The 16,199-nt window shown below is 57.6% G+C and overlaps 1 protein-coding gene across 5 annotated transcripts in view; it reads right to left on the bottom strand.

Annotated features, from left to right (window-relative positions):
- GSE1 (Gse1 coiled-coil protein) overlaps positions 1-16,199 on the bottom strand; it is a 414,574-nt gene that overhangs the window by 92,080 nt on the left and 306,295 nt on the right. Inside the window, exon 1 of one of the 5 annotated variants that reach the window (XM_022582999.3) lies at positions 13,410-14,155. The exons of 3 other annotated variants lie outside the window; for them this stretch is intronic. In XM_022582999.3, the coding sequence (XP_022438707.2) occupies positions 13,410-13,446 (37 nt within the window). In that variant the 5' untranslated portion in view covers positions 13,447-14,155. Of the gene's footprint in view, positions 1-13,409; positions 14,156-16,199 lie in introns of those variants that run through there. One more of the 5 variants, XM_022583003.3, reaches the window with a different exon arrangement.

Here is a 16,199-nt window from a genome sequence, read left to right as displayed (position 1 = left end):
GTCTGACCCACGCTGCCTCACTCTGAGCCCGAGCACCTGGGAGGTGACAGAGCCCTGAGTCAAAGGCATCAAAACCAGAATGAAAGGCCAGGCAGGTGGACTTATTGGTTTCAATAAGCCACATAAAACCTCACATGCTTTTCACGAACCACTCTACAGGCCAGGAGGAGTGCCGCAGCTTTGTCACGCAGCAGGTGTCAGGCCTCCAACAGCCCGCCTGCAGCCCACCTTCGGGACCCCGGAAGACCCTGAGCATCAAGGGCAGAGGCGGGTCAAGGGCAAGGTCTTTCCTCCCCCAACACGTTTCCTCTCACCTCCACACACTGGGCAGTGCCCCCCACACTGCCTGGGCTCTGAGGATCTCCCCTAACGCCAAAGCCTCGAAGGCCGACGCTGACCAAGGGCCAAGGCCATCCAGGACTCCCCCACCCTGGACAAGGCCCTGAGAACCAGTCTGTGTCCCTGGCACTCAGACAGGCGACATTTAATCCCATCTGGCAGCTCAGCCTGCCCCCGAGAGCCGTTTCTCTGAAGAGCTTGCTGAGAGGAGCCGCCGGTTCAACCCGGGAACCCAGGGCTGCAGGTCATATCTTGGCTCTAACCCCGGAAGCCGCCAGCAACCTCGCTTTTCTGTGTCCTCCTCTACCAGGCGGCGGGGGATCGAAACCCCCGCCTCCACGCCCGGGGCTCAGGCAGGAAGTGGCCTCAGCTCCACGCAGAGACGATCTCCAGGGGCTGAGATACAAACAGGCCTATCCAAGCTGAGGGCAGGTGCAAAGCCCCGAAGAGACCCACCCAAACCCACACAAGCCCAACGTGGCTCCAAGGCCCTCACCACAGCACGCTAGGGTGAGTGTGATCAGAAGTCCCGGGTTCCCAAGAAGCAGGGAAAACACACACTGACATGAGACTGCAGTCACCAGCAAAGGCCTGCTGTGCTCCCACACTGAGCTGGGGAGACCCGGGGGGCCTGCCCTGGACCTCCAATCCCAGCCGGAAACAAGACGGTAATGACAGTCACACTTAGCGAGAACACCGACAGCAGGTAAACATCTGTGGAAGGCCCACTATGCGCTGTGCTCCGTGCTGGCCACTTGAAGTGTACAAATCCTTTACTTCTCACAGCAAGCTCAGGAAGTATCATCCTCCACGTTTTACACTTGAGTAAACTGAGGCACAGGGCATCCAAGGAGCCCGCCCAAGATCTCACAAGGAATAAATGGCAGAGCCAGGGTTTGAACCCTGACCACCTGGCTTCTGAGCCCATGAGCTCAACTGCTGGGCTATGCCCCCTCCTAAATAAAGAGGAGGTCGCTCCTACCATTACAACGTGGGGGCACAGAGGAAGGAGTGACCAGTCCTAATGGGGGAGCCCAGGACTTCTGAGCCCGGAAGTCTAGGCAGTGGAAAGAGCCTGGACAGAGCATGGCAGAGGGGTAGAGAAGGTCAGGCGAGACACACAGGCAGGGGGTTCACTGCCAAGGGCCTTGCCTCCCACGCCTCCCATGCTAGAAGGCTCTGTCAAGGAGGAGCAGACCCCCGCAGAACCAGCCTGGAAATGTTAATATACTACGCAGAGCAGTTCCAATGTGGCGGAGGCCTGTTACATTCCACCTTGCAGGTGGCCTCAAGACCACCATGATATTCCACCACCAAAGGGTGTCTGTCCATCAAGGGGATCTGATCTCCATGGGGTCCCCAGCACTGACTCCCAGGAGACCCTAAGAGAGAAGCAGAGGCAGAGCACTGCGGCCAGCTGGTTTCTTCCCGGCAGGCGTTAACCACCGTCAGTGACTCGATGATAGCAACAGAGTCACTGCTGTGAAACCCCAGGGGTCAGGGACCCTCCGACTGATGCTCCCCTCTCTCAAGCCGCTCCCAGCCCTGCTCTAGCTGCAACTATGCTAATATGAGATATCAGTTATCAGCCCCATCTATGGATGGAGAAACTGAGCGAGACAAAGGTGAACGCTTTCCCAGGAACCCCCTCCCCAGGTACCTCGTCCGTCTCTGGGTCACGAGGCTGGCTGGCTGCCCTAGCCACTGACCAATATAGGATAAATATTCATGAGCCTGTCTGGTTCCACACTTTCATTTCTGGCCCAAATTCATCATTTACCACGGAGTTTCATAAAAATCAGACACAGCTCATTAGCAGCTCCCCAAAAGGTACACTAGGCTTCTCACTGATCCCGGTGAGGGGCTGGTTTTTCTTCTGTGACAAGTAACCAGGCCCTTATTTTGAGAAACAACCCTTATCTGTACAGGGATAGTGAACCCGAAACTGGAGGATACCGGCGGATCCGGCTGCCGTGGGAGACCACCTAGGCGTGAACCTCCCGGCTGCCCCACCAGAACACCAAGGCCTCTGCTTGAAGCCCCACCACATACAATTCAGGACGCTTAGGAAGTTGTCCCTGGAAAAGACAAGGCCACCACCTACCTGGACACAGAGCCGGCAGGTGAATGGAGTATGTGTTCCAAAGAGGCTCCACCGCCTCCCACCCCCATGCTCTGCTAGCACCTTGCTATGCCCACATCGACAAGTGGGGCTTAACTCCCCTCCAATCGACCCCGGGCAGGCTCATCCCTCACTTGTAAGGAACAGAATGTGGCATAAGTGAAACTGTGTGACTTCTGAGGCTGGGTCCCAAAAGGCCATGCAGCTTCCCCCTTGTGAGCCGGGACGCCTGCCTTTGGAGCCCTGAGTCCCCACGTAGGAAGCACGGCTTCCCCGAGGCCACCATGATGTGCGAAAGCCCAAGCCGCGTGCAGGGGCCACACGGAGGTGCTGGGACTGAGAACCCCAGCTGCGGTCCTGGCCAGCAGCCAGCATCGCCTGCAGGACGAGAGAGTGGAACAAGCCCTCAGGTGATTCCCGAGCCTGGCCGCCAAACGGCCTCCAGCCTCCCAGTCTTCCTAGCAGAGGCCCCAGGCCTCGCGAAGCTGAGACCGCCTGCACCCCGTCACGCCCTTTCTGAAGGCCTGACCCACCGCACACGTGAGCACAATAAACGACATCGTATTATAACCGCGCACGTGCTTATGAAGGCCTCCTCCATCCCAGGGAGTCCATGTGGCCCCACCCAACCACGGGCCAGCATGCTGTCACGGTGAGCGCTGAAGTAGAGATGGGGTGAAGTCTGCCTGGGTGGGAGACTTCTCAAAAGAGCAGTGGTGGGGGGAGAGAGTGACATCTTGGCCCTGGGCCCTTAAGATCTAAGATAAAAGCTGACGACACTTGTGCCACTCATTCCCAGCGGGGGTGAGAAGCCCGTGTGCCACCCCCCTCCGCACGCAGCTGCCGGCCCTGCCTCACCTCACCCCATCCTTTCTCTAACTGCTCTCCGGCAGGCAGCCCCACCCGCCGGGCCCCTCCAGGGAGTTCAATTAAGACCCAGGCACTATCTCCTCCTCCCCTTCCTTTATGTTCCCTGCCAGCCCCCCTTTTCTCTTGTCAGATAATCACGGGAAACCAGCGAACGGTTGACACAGTTACCAAGACGACAGAAGTTAGGACTGGAGGAGCTCTGAAAGCTAATCCTAAATGAATTATAGGACAAGAGTGACAAGGGGGTGGAGACCAGTGTCGGGCAGCTTCAAAGAAGGCCCCAGTGTACGAGACGAGGTGCCGTCTGCCTCTGGCGTGGGCTCTGTCGCTGGCTTGAGGGTGACACTGGAGTCCTCTGGGGGTGGAGCGGTCGGAGAAGGAATTCATTAAAATGAAAGTCTCCACTGGAGATGGTGTGGCAACGCCACCCGCCACCCAGGAAGACCCAGGGTCCCGGGCTCACCCCATTTTCCTTTTCTGACATGGGGGGCAGTGGGAAAGGGGCCAGGACGATCTAATCAAGGCGATTCCATTTCTTCTTTACTTATTTAGAACTTACCATCTTGTGACCAGAGCGTCGTGCATGGCCCCAGCTGGCTGACAGCCATTTCGAGCCTGAGCAAAGGGGCCTGCCCAGCCCCAGGGGCCACGGGCAATGTGCTCCGTGCCCCGGCCACTGCCCCCCATCAAGCATGACTCATCCCGGTCCCTCGGGAAGGGCCTCCTTCCTCACATCGGTCCAGAATCCAAGACACAGGCAGAGCGGAGTCCAAACGTAAGCGCAGCTAACGGTTCCACAGTGCCTGGTCCGTGTCTCCACAGATTAACTCACCGAACGCTCACAACAACCCGAGGAGGCAGGCCCTACCGTTGGCCCCATTTAACAGATGGGGAAACTGAGGCCCAGAGAAGGTAAGTAACCTGCCCAGAGTCACACAGCCTGCCAGGAGCTGAGACAGGATCGACCCCAGTGCTCTCACCCCACAGTCTTTGTTCCAACCAGCACTGCAGCATCAGAAAAGTTCGCTGACCTTGAAGCCCGCCAGGCAGACCCCCGCAGGGGCACCCCTGGAACCTCAGCTTCTTGCTGCTACCCACCTGAGGGCAGGCCCTGAAACCCCACGCACCACTTTCTTCCTAGGAGGCCCTTCCTGATTACTCTAATCCCCTGCTCTTTCACTTGCCAAGGACTCCTATGTCAATTAAAACTCCATTCTCAAACTTCCTGGGGACCAGTTACCGCCAGCTTGTTTCCGCAGTCAAGCCGAAGTGTTAGACCAGCTCTCACCCCTGAGCGAGCACGAGAACCCCCGGGGGGCTGAGAACACACAGATTGCCGGACCCCACCACAGACTTCCTGCCTCAGTAGGTCTTGGTGCGGGGGTGGGGGTTCCCGAGAATCTGCATCTTAGCAGCTCCAGCTAGTGCCAATGCTGCTGGCCCAGGAACCCCACTCTGAGAACCACCAGGGTGCTGGCCCACACTCAGAGCCCCCTGCCCTCTTCCTGCAGGGCCCCATGGCTCTGAGGGGAGCCTCTGCTGATAGTCTGCCTCCACGATGGAGGCTGTCCGAGCCGCCTTCCTAAAGCAGATGGGACGAGGCACGCCGCCATCTGACCCACCCGTACCTCCAGATCACCCACCTCTCCCTGCCTGGTCCGGCCTGGTCCTTGGCGGTCACCTCCATGCTGGCCTCCCTCCTGCCCCCCAACCGCCCGGAATCTATCTCAGCCCAGCAGCCAGAAGGAGTGGCTGAAGTCACACTGCCCCCTCCTCTGCTCCCAGCTCTCCCAGCTCATCCCCCACCCCTCCTGCCCCTGCGGCCACACGGACACCCTTGAGGCCCCAGGACCTTTGCGCGTGTTTGACCCTCTGCCTGGGACTTTCCCCTCAGCCCTCTCCAGGGCTAACCCCTCTGTTTCTTCGGGTCTCTGGCCACCCCCACCCACACTCTGGCTACCCCATTCCCTTCTCCAGAGCCTGCACTGGGGGACGCAGTGCCATGGGCTCGTTGCTGGAACGGGTGCTCTAGGAGGGCACGGCTCCTGGGAGCTTCTCGGCCGTATTTCCGCGTGCCTGGGCCAGTGCCTGGCATGTCGTAAACACGTGTGGAATAAACAGATGAACTTGGCTACTTTAAAGCCCTGGGTTCCCACCCACTTACAGCAGAATCAGGGTCACGTGTCACTGGCCTTATGCCATTCAAGACGCTCCAAATGTGGTTCCGATCCACCCAGTGGCTTCATTTCCCACCACGCTGCTTTATCCCTCCTCGCCAAGCTCTCCTCTCCCCCTAATATTTTCCTTTCTGCCCTTCCTGGGAGGCCCAGTGCGAAGGCCATCTTCCAGGGGCCTGGCCCAGCCCCCTGCGGGGACAGCGCTGCCTCCCACCAGCTGGGCCCTGCCTGCCCTGTCCCCATTCTCTGAGGGCAAGGGCTGGTCCCAGTGCCACTGCCTGGTCTCCAGAGTGGGGAGAGAGGCCCAAGGGCCCACTGGGCAGCCAGGGAGGCCTCTTCTGAGTGAGGCTCCATCCTGCCCACTCACTTTCTCCTTCTCATGCTTCAGGTCCAGGGCCCTCACAGTCTAGAAGGGGTCCTGCTGTCTAGACACTCTCTTTAAAGGATGTGCAGGCTTCAGAGCCCTGTCACCAGCAGGCACCTCTAAGAATCAGGGCAGGACTGGTGGCCTTTCCTTTCAAGTGCCCAGACTAGAAAGGCCAGCTCAAACTTCACCTCCTCTCTGTGGCCTCTCAGACGCTGACTCCACCCCTACTTCAAAACCAATCGGTGCTTCCTCTGCACTCCCAGAAATTTCTACACACGCTCCCGGGCACCAGCATTCTTTACCCTGTATTACTCAATCCACATCCCCCACTTCCACCAGGGCAGGGACGGCCCAGCACCCAGTTCTCAGCACACCTGGCATGAACTTAACATGCTGAATGTCTTAAGAGTGGCTTCCCTATTCTTGTTCATCCCCCCTCACTGTACTAGCCTCCTTTCACCCAGCCTCACCCCGCCTCTGCACACCTCACTTCCAAGGCCTGCCTCCAATGCCACCTCCTCCACGGAGGCTTCCTGGATTTCCTCCACCAGGGTGACTGATCCCGGGAGATTCCAGAGCACTCCGTCCTCACTCATCTTGCTCCCTATTCGTTCCTGAAGCAACTTGAGGATGAGACACAGACCTCCTTCGCTGCTCCTTCTGGGTCAACACAGGGCCCAGCACTTGCCCAGCTCAAACCGGTGATATTTAGGAGGGGACAGACTGGTTTTGTGCCCCAGGAGCACAGAACTAAGTGAAATGCACCTGTGTGTTCCCTGTAAAAAGCAACGTTCTAACAACCCATGGGTAGCATGGCAGGTGTGACCCTCAGAGACCACCAAATCGAGAGGAGGGAGGGGCTGGGCCATCTGACCTCTGAGGTCCCTTCCAAGCCCAATGTTCCATGACTTCCCAACCCCGCAGGCCATTAAGTAAGTGGCCAAATGCCCACTGGGCGGCAGTCCAGGCCTGGTCAGAGGGTGCTTCCTGTCTCTGCAGGGGGAGAGGGAGAAAGAAGGCCCTGATCCTTCAAGGTTGTGGGCTTCCACTGGGTGGGCTTGGGCTCTGGGGGCGAGACCTGGGCCCAGATTAATTCAAATTCGGCCAGCCCCCAACAAGCACTGCCCTCAGCTCTAATCCAGGCTGAGGGCAACCATCAACCCGAAGCTGTGGAAGGCCTGGCATCGGTGGGAACAAGCCGGAAAAATGCGTTTTCCCCTAAAGACTTGTAAAAAAAATGCTCACTGATTTTTTTCCCTTTTACCCCAAGCTTTTATAGCTCTAAATATGCCACACTTAGTAATTTTACGAGCAAACGAAGCTATACATCACACGGTTTTATGTTCCTAAATTAACAAAAGGACTTTAAATCTATATGGAGCTCTTAAAAAAAATAAATGCACTGCATCTCTTTTTACTCCCTCACCCCCAAATTCCCTCTTCCTAATACACTGCCCCCCACCTGCCCGAGTGGCTTCAAAATTTCTGATTGTGTAGCTAGACCAGCAAGGAGAGACAATTCCAGATATGAATGTAGAACTGCTCTGTTGAGGGACCCTGTAAGAGGTGAGGCCACTGTCCTTTGGGAAAGGGTCACTTTAGGGGTTATTAAAGCCTGATTTTTTTTTTCCCTGCAACGTACAGTATGATAGGACATTCCCTAGTAGATGAAGAGGCCACATCTACCAACCCAATCTCACCAAAAATCTAAGAATTAGAAATCAACAGGTCCAGGCCTTCCCTGGTGGTGCAGTGGTTAAGAATCCGCCTGCCAGTGCAGGGGACATGGGTTCGAGCCCTGGTCCAGGAAGATCCCACATGCCACGGGACAACTAAGCCCGTGCGCCACAACTACTGAGCCTGGGCCCCAGAGCCTGCGAGCTGCAACTACTGAGCCCACGTGCTACAACTACTGAAGCCCACACGCCTAGAGCCCGTGCTCCACAACAAGAGAAGCCACCACAATGAGAAGCCTGCACACCGCAACGAAGAGGAGCCCCCGCTCGCCACAACTAGAGAAAGCCCGCATGCAGCAACGAAGACCCAACACAGCCAAAGATAAATAAATAAATTTATATAAATAAATAAGTAAATAAAAAAGAAATCAACAGGTCCCTCAAGGTCTTCCAATGTCCATGTTCTTAGCTGCCAAGCGTGGGGTAGACCAGATGACCAGAGGGGCCCATCTGTACTTGACCTTGGAGAGAGAGAAGCACAGTGGGGCTGCTCCATTCACACATGTCCATGTCCAAGTGATATGGAGCCCTGGACTTGGAACAGAAGCCCAGGTCCAGACACTTCATCCCACTGCTGGCTCTGTCCCTGGGAGCTGGGTGGCCCTGGCCAGCTGCCCTCCAACCCTCCACTTCCTCCTGCACAGAAGGAAGCAAATCATCCCTGCCCCTGCCCCATTCTAGGGCAGGAATCCAGGTATCGTAATGAGTGCTCCGAGAGCATAAAAGAAACTTCTCCTGACTCCAAGAGTCAAGAAGAAGCAGGAGAGTTTCCAGTGGGGCCATATCAGATTCCCACCCATGGAGTAAAAACAACACATTTAAGGCAAGAAAAAAATCTTAATGAGAACCAAATTGAGCACGGGGGTGGGAACCAGACCAGGCCCCTTGGTGAAGGGCTGGGCCGCAGCTGGGACAGAAGGGCCCCTGGCTTTCCCACCCTGACAGATGGAAACGTGGCGGCCCCTCCCCCTTTCTCAGGGGTATCGGAAGATTAATTAGTGATTGCCTGGAAAGTGCAAGACGGGAGCCGAAATGCTTGTCCCTGCTGAGTTTCTGAGCTGTAAATAAGGAGCTTTCTCAATCACAACTGAAACGGCAGTGCTGTCCTTTTATCTGAGTCAGATTCCATTAGGCCCAACCTGCCCCGAGAACAGGCTTTGGGTGGTTCCGGAGCCCCCCCCACAGCCGTGAGTTTGCTCATGACCCAGCAGCTTCCCACAATGAACCAGAGCTGGGCATGAGCTCGGTCACAGCTGGTAACTGCAGACAACCCACCCCCCTCCCAGCTTCAGCTCCTGAGGGGGCACCCCGGGATCGGGCAGCTGGAGGTCCACGGCTCTGGCCTGCCCTCACCTCCAGCTGCCTCCCCCAGACCAGGTGGGCCTGAGCACAGATCCACACACGGCCACACCCTGGGGCTTTCTGGAAGCAGCCTAGGGGGTGAAAAAGAAAATCTAGGCAACTCCCCACCAGCCATTTGGGCCTAGGTTTACTTCTCCCGGGCAACACCAGATCCCAATAGGGGAAGCCCATCTCTTGCAAGCCTGCCAAAGGATGCGAAGAGAGGGGCCCAGGCCAGCTGACCCTCGGGGAAGAGAGGCAGCTGGGGGAAGAGAAAATGTGCTGGGGAGACCTGGATTCTCTGGGAGCAGCCTCCAGCAGGCTATGTGGCTTTGGGCCAAGCCCCAGCCCTCTCTGGGCCTCAGTTTCCTCACTGGAGAATCTGGAGTGTCCTTCCAAGCAGTGGACAGTAAATCCCCAGGGGAAGCCAGGGTCACCCAGAGTTCAGCATGGGGCCGGGGTGGGGTCAGCTGACAGCTGAGGAGTCCTCCCTCCGTGAACTCCAGGAACAAGATAAGGGGGCCAGCAGGGCGCCACCGCCAACACCAACGGCCAATTCCCTCCCTCACTCCCTCCCTCACTCGTTCAACAAATATTTATTAAGCAGGGACTCTGGAGCCAGACTGCCCGGGGTCAAAGCCCGGCTGCACCATTTACTGCCTGTGCGGCCTCAACCTCTCTGTGCCTCGGTTTCTTTAGGTGGCAAATGGGATTACATTAACACCATGTCTGCTACGGAATGGGCACCACAGAAGGATCGCCTGCTGCCACCTCTTCCTCGTTATTTTTATCATTATTTTTATTACTGGTCTGGCACTGAGTCAGGCAGGAAAGCAACAACACACAGTCCCCACCTGCGTGGAGCTCACAGTCTGGTGGAATTCAGGAAAGGGAGTAGCTGGGCGCAGGTGTGCGCAGAAGGGAGTTTTGAGAAGAGGCATGCGAGACCCCCCGACCACTACCCACCAGTCCCCAGCTCTCTGTGCCGCCTTCTCCTGACACAGAAAGCATCCCCACCAGTGAATGAGCACCAGAGGCCAGACACCGTGTCATGGGGCGCGAGGGGCCTGGTCCAAAGACCTGAGTTCAAGTCCAGCTCAACTGCTAAGAAGCCCTGTGATCTTCTGCAAATAATTCCACCTTAATAGTAATTATTACGATTACTATAGCTGTCCCTTGCTAAGTGTTAACGTCATCCCAGGCACGGTCCTCAGTACCCTGCAAGGATTCACTCGTTTAATCCCTTACACCAGATGTCAGCACACCTCCCTGTAAAGGGCCAGATAATGAATCTTAGGCTTGGCCGTCCTTGTCACACCGACTTGTTGGAGCTCTAGCTCGAAAGCTGCCACAGATAACACATATAGGAACGGGCGTGGCCACGTGCCAAGAAAACTTTATTCACCTAGTCAAGCAGCGGGCCGCAGAGGGCCAGCACCTGCCTTACGCTCATGCTGAGGTAGACCCTATTATGGATCCTATTTCACAAATGGGAAAACTGAGGCCCAGAGAGCTCAAGCCACCTGCCCCAGGTCACGGCTCCGGAGAGGCAGAGCAGGACTTCAAACCTCCACTGCCTGGCCTCAGTCCCGTCACACAGGAGGAGTGGTGCCTGATGCCAGCCTGACTGTGAATGAACTGCCCCCCCCCGCCCCTGCCCCCGCCCGGGAACGGCTGGACGGGCAGGTTCTGGGCCCTGGCTCTCTGCACTTACAGACACTGTGACAGGATCCGGCTGTGGGGACACAACGGGGTCCCAGAAACTGAAGAGCACCTACGTGTCAGGCCTCTAAGGCGACGGAGTCACAGCATGCCGGGCTGGCCACATCCAGGCCCCTCCGTCCTGGGCCAGTGTGGTGGGCAGTGGGCAGCTTCACGTCCCAGCTCTACCACTTCCCAGCTGGGCAAACTGCTAGCTCCCCTGGGCCTCACTTTCCTCCTCCGTGAAATGGGCAGACACCAGCACTTAGCTCAGGGGTGGGAATGGGGTTTACAGGACCGATTCCCAGAAGGCACTTGCAAGGGAGCCTGAGGGTGATCACAGAACCGGGTCATTCCTTTTACAATTCCACCTTCTACTCTAACATGAGTTGACTGAAGCCCAGGGAAGCAAAGCCACTGGACCACGGCTCTTCTTTCTACACTATTATAGCAAAATTATAAAATACAAACCCTAGTTGGGCAATTGAAAAAAAGAAAACTCTAGTGGAGGACAAATCTGCCTCCACAGACCCAGAGGACGTGCGCACTGACCTCCCCAGGGTCCCGACCAGCAGCCCTCACCTCTGCGGATCAGGGCTTCTTCACATCAGCCAGGACTGATTTTCCTTAATTGCTCTGCATTTCCTAAACTGACACTGCCTCCTTTTCTCTGGGAGGCTCCCAGTGTAAAAAGACAATCGGTTACCTGATGAATAAATGTGCACCAGCAGTCACCCAGTGGCAGGTAAAGTGGGGTGGAGATTACAAACACCTGTGCTTTTAAGCGCTCCGTACTTAAGATCCGTTCTTGCCACAATCATGTAGTGAGTGTCTATAAGACAAGGTGCAGCTCTGAGGGCGGCGCTGCAGGTACAAAGCGGGGGTGGAGAGGCCACCAGGAGCCGCCAGCCAGAGCAGGAACGCTGGGCCAGAGCTTGGGTTTAAAGGGCCCTGGCACCAGCTCTCAGCCACCCAGGGTCTACCTATGGGGGGAGCCGGCTCTCAGCCTGAGCACTTGGCCCTGCACCCTTTTGTCAATTGGGGATTCCGGCTTTAATGTGGAACGGACCCGCCCAGTGTATGCAGTGCAGAGGGAAGAGACGTGCCAGCTTTGCATTTCGGGCAGTGAAGGAAAAAGAGATCAAGAATACAGAGATACAAGATAAAGAGATCAAGCGCCGACCCTGAGAAATACTCTTCCTGTGAAAGTGGTGGAGACACCAAGCAAGAGACATAGAATTTGTCAGTTCCTGGGAAGGGCTGGGGACCCAAAACAGCCACAAAGAAACTCAACGAGAGCAAATGGACAGATTTCCCACAGAATGGAGAAGTCCTTTCCACTTTTCTCCCCTTCTAGCCTCCCTCTATGCTATCAACTTGGTGAAAACGTTTGCCCTGGTTTCAGGGTCAGTGAGGGTCAGATCTAGCAGAGCTGGGTCCTCCCCGGGCCCATTCCCTCCCCCATGCTCCTCCCCAGGGGATCCAGGACAGCTGTGGGAGGCTCAGACAAAATGACAGGGGCTTCTGAACACAGAGGGAAAAACTCAAAACCCAACACCCGGCCACGTGCACCTTTTGCCAGCCAAACATTAAACCTCCTCTGGCGGCCTCCTATGCAGAATTTTAAAAGCCCCAACATAAGCCCAGAAACTTCCCCTCTCCTCTCTAAAGCGCCCCAACGTCCCCCCAAACCCCCCAGTCAATGGACGCCCCAACTTCCATAGGAACTGTGTGTCAACGCCCAGGGAAGATAAAACTCTGAAAGGAAGGAAAGGGAAATAAAAACAGCTCATTCCTAGATCAAGCGGTCACACCAGCCTTCCTGACCTGCGGGTCACGTGGCCCACCGGGGGTTAGGCCTGCTGAGTTACTCCTGACCCGAGGGGGCTCTGGAAGGCGGTGACAGCGCGCCAGCCAGGAGGGCCCCAGGGATCACCAAGGCTCCCACCTCCCTCACCAGGAATCCTGGTTCGCCTGCTTCCCTTTAGCCTACACGTAATTATTTTTAAGGTTTCAAAGTGCAAATAAGGTCAACACAAGAGGGGCCTCCCAAACCTCCCGCTGTCACCCCCCTCCCCTTTGGGCTGCAAGCGCGACTTGCCCCGAAACAGAAAGTTACAGGGCAGGCTGCTGTCAGCGCGCAGGAAGGTTAGGGAAACAGGAAGCCACGCCAACCACCCTCCAGAGCTTCCCCCGGCCCCCTCCTCCGACCTCCGCAGGCACAAAACCTTCCAGGGAATCCCAGGCAGGAAGGGGGGCGGGGGGCGTGCGCGCCACGCTCGCGCGGAGACCGCGCAAGGGGCTGGCTGGAGGGAGAGGAAAATAATCCCGGGGACTGGGGGCGGGGGGGCGCATGCTACCCGATCAGGGCGGCCTGCGGGAAAGTAACTTCACACCCGGTGCTTAATTCACCTTGGAAGGCTCGACTGCCCCGGCCGCTCGCTGCGCCGCCGCCCCGGAGCCGGCTCCGGGCAGGCAGACAAAAGGAGCGAGACGCGCAACCCCCGGCGGCGGCGCAGCGGGGGCGGCGGGCCGGGTGGGCGCTCCCCGCCGCACGTAGCGCACACACCGCCGGCTGGACCGCAGCGGGAGCGGCCGAGGCCGCGCGCGCCCGCCGGTCTGCTGGGGGCTCGGCGGACCCACCGCCCCGACCCAGGCCGGGGTGGGGGGAGGGGTCTGGAGGGGTAAGTTAGGTTGGGGATCCGGGGCGCGCCGGCGCCGCGCGGGACCCAGGGAGGCGCACAGAGCTCGCTTACCTGGTAAGTAATACAGAGGCGGCTTCAATCCAAACATGATTCAGATTAGAATTCCATAGTGGCCAGAGAGGGATGAAGAAGGAAAAAAATATATTAAAACCCAGCGAGGAGACAAAAAGCGCCGTCCGAGCCACGGCGCTCAAAAATGCCCAAAACAATAAAATAAAGGCAGAAGAGCGATCCGGACAGCGACGGAAAAAAAAAAAAAAAATCAGTCTTTTTTTTTTTTTTTTTTCCTCCCTAAAATGATCAAAAGGCTCTCTCTCCGGCCAGCGCCCGGGCAGTTTCGGCCACCTTGGCCCTGGCAGATCCACAATGAGGTAATTGACGACCAAGGACGGGCCGGAGCCTCCACGGCTGCCCGGTGTCTTCGCCGCGTGTGTATTTTCTGCCTTTTGGACTTGAGATGCAAATAAAAAAAGGAGGGGGGCGCACGGCGGAGGGAAGCAGGCGGGAGAGCGGAGAAGAGCGCGAGAAAAATAAAGGGGGGAGGTGAGGGTGAGGAAATTGGGGGGTTAAGATCTTCAGGGATTACTCATATGAAAGAAAAAAAGATAGAGAAAAAAGCAGCCCCCAAGACGTGCGAGTAGCAATCTCTCCTCCATTCAGCCATTTGAATGTCAAGGGCGAGGGTCAAGAGACCTGTTTCCAACAGGGTTTCACGTTCAGAACCAGAAGGAAGAGGGAAGGGGGGTCGGCAGGAGGGGGTATCTCTTGTTGCCAAGGAGAAATCGGCTTTGTTTTCGTTTCCCCTTAGCTACTGGGTGAGGAGGGGCGGGGGGGGGAGAAGAGGAGGGGGCGAGCGGGGAGAAGAGAGGAGAAAATTAATACCCAAACAGCCAAGAAGTACCGAGGGGGAGATTTCTTCTCGTAAATAAGAGGCAGCGATTGCAAACAAGTCCCGGGCAGGAGAAAGCAGGCCGGCTCCCCTCCCCCTCTCGCCACCAACACCCCCCCCCTTTTTTTTTTTTTTTTTTGGTTATCTCCCTGGCCCGGCGTCCCACCACTGACTCAGAGAGCAGGGGTGGGGGAAGGAGGAGAAAGAACTCGCGGGGGCTCAGGCGCCCGGGCAGAAGGAGCAGGAGAACGGGCAGGCGACAGCGCACGGCGGTGGAGAGCCCCTCGATCAATTTTCATGCAAGAATCATTATCGGTAAATTGGAAAGCTGGCTGCCTGACAGCAAATTTGTCTCCCCTAATGAAAGCGAAAGGGTAGGGGCGCAGCGGCTGGCGGCTGCAGGCGGCGGCGGCTCCTTCCGTCTCTACGCGGCATCTTCCAAGAGCTCCATGCTTCGCAGGGCGATAATAATAGTTTCACTTGCGAGCTTCCCCCCGCGCGGCTGCCGCGCCGGGCAGCATATCCACGCGGACCGGGATCGGGGCGCAGAGAGCTGGGTTCCCCTCTGCCAACGCGGGGAGAGTGATGCTGCTGGCGGCGGGGTGTTCCCCTCTGCCCCGAAGCGGGGGCCGTTTGCAAACTGTGGGCGGCTGCGGGCGCCGCCGGTCCCCCCCTCCGGCTGCCCAACTCCGCGCTCTGGCCGCCCGCCCGCCCGCCCCTCCTCCCTCCCTCCCCACCCACGTCTGACAGCTGCGGGAGCTGGGAGTTCACCCGCCGCCGGGGCCTGGGAGAAGGGTCCCCAAGTCGTGCTCCGGGAGCTCTGGCCCGCCTTTTGTGAAACCCACACGGGGCTGCAGAAACACAGCGGCCCGGCCCAGGGTGAGCTCCTAAGGCCAGCGGCTTCCTTCTCTCCTTTTCCTCTCACCCCCCAACCCTCAACAATCCCTGTCGCAAATGTAAACAAATGCTTGCTAGCACCTCGCACACTCTCCGCGAGCTGCGCAAGATCAGATCCGGGAAGGCATGCTTCCAGGCAAACAGACCTAATAAATGCTATTACTGGGATTCTGCAAGCCCCGGCTGCACCATAGTAACGACAGCCCTGGCTAATTTGGTTTAAGAAAACGACCAACTGCACAGGGTATGTGTGAGCGAGTGTGGAGCCTGTATCCCTCCTCCCCACCCGCCTCCCTTTCACACCAGCTCACGAAGGCCCCATGTGATAATTCCCCAAATCGAAGGGGGAAAAACCCTGCCGCCAAACCACATCCTGTGCGCTCGTTGTCCAGCCCAGCCCAGCGATTTTAAAGAGACAGGACCCATTTACCCACGCCCGCACACACACTTCAACGCACGCTGCAAAGCTGCCTCTTGATGTGACAATTTCTTTTCAAGCCCTTTTACCTTATGAAGGGCCGGTCCCTCAGTGGCACGACCAACCGGAATCGCGACTTGGTAACACTAAGGGGTCACCTTTTGACCCCAGATACAATCACCTTGGTCTGTGGAACAGACCTGAGCCTGCAGGTACGCACCGCAGGTCACCGCGGCCACGACAGGCTTGGGTTCCCGCCAACGCTTTCCAGCCGCTGCGTAAATCAGGGGTCCCCAGAGGCAGCCCCGGGGGTCCCTACTAAACGCGGCGGCTTCGGGTGACAATTGCACTCCTGGAATATGATACTCTAGAGGACAACTCCCGAGGGCAAACTGGAGGAGGTGGGCGGACTCCGCGTGCCTTCCGACCCTCTCTGCCACTCACCCCCCCCCACGCCCACCCTGCAAGAATATCTTAAATGGGCTGGGCGGAGCGCTCGGAGCCTAGGGAGGGGTGGCGCTCCTCCCCGCCGCCACCAACGTCTGGGTGGGTGCAGCGCGCAGGCGGCTGCCTTCTCCGCCCGCTGGGCCGCCGGGGGTGCGAGGAGCATCTTTGAATCCCCCAGCCCCCGCGGCGC

This window comes from Delphinapterus leucas, chromosome 20, assembly GCF_059928025.1.
Source record: "Delphinapterus leucas isolate spDelLeu-1000000601 "Yukka" chromosome 20, BTC_Dleu_Yukka2, whole genome shotgun sequence".
NCBI classification, from domain to species: Eukaryota; Metazoa; Chordata; class Mammalia; order Artiodactyla; family Monodontidae; genus Delphinapterus; species Delphinapterus leucas.
Note: the sequence above shows the minus strand (reverse complement) of the source record. Positions and strands in the feature narration are given on the sequence as shown.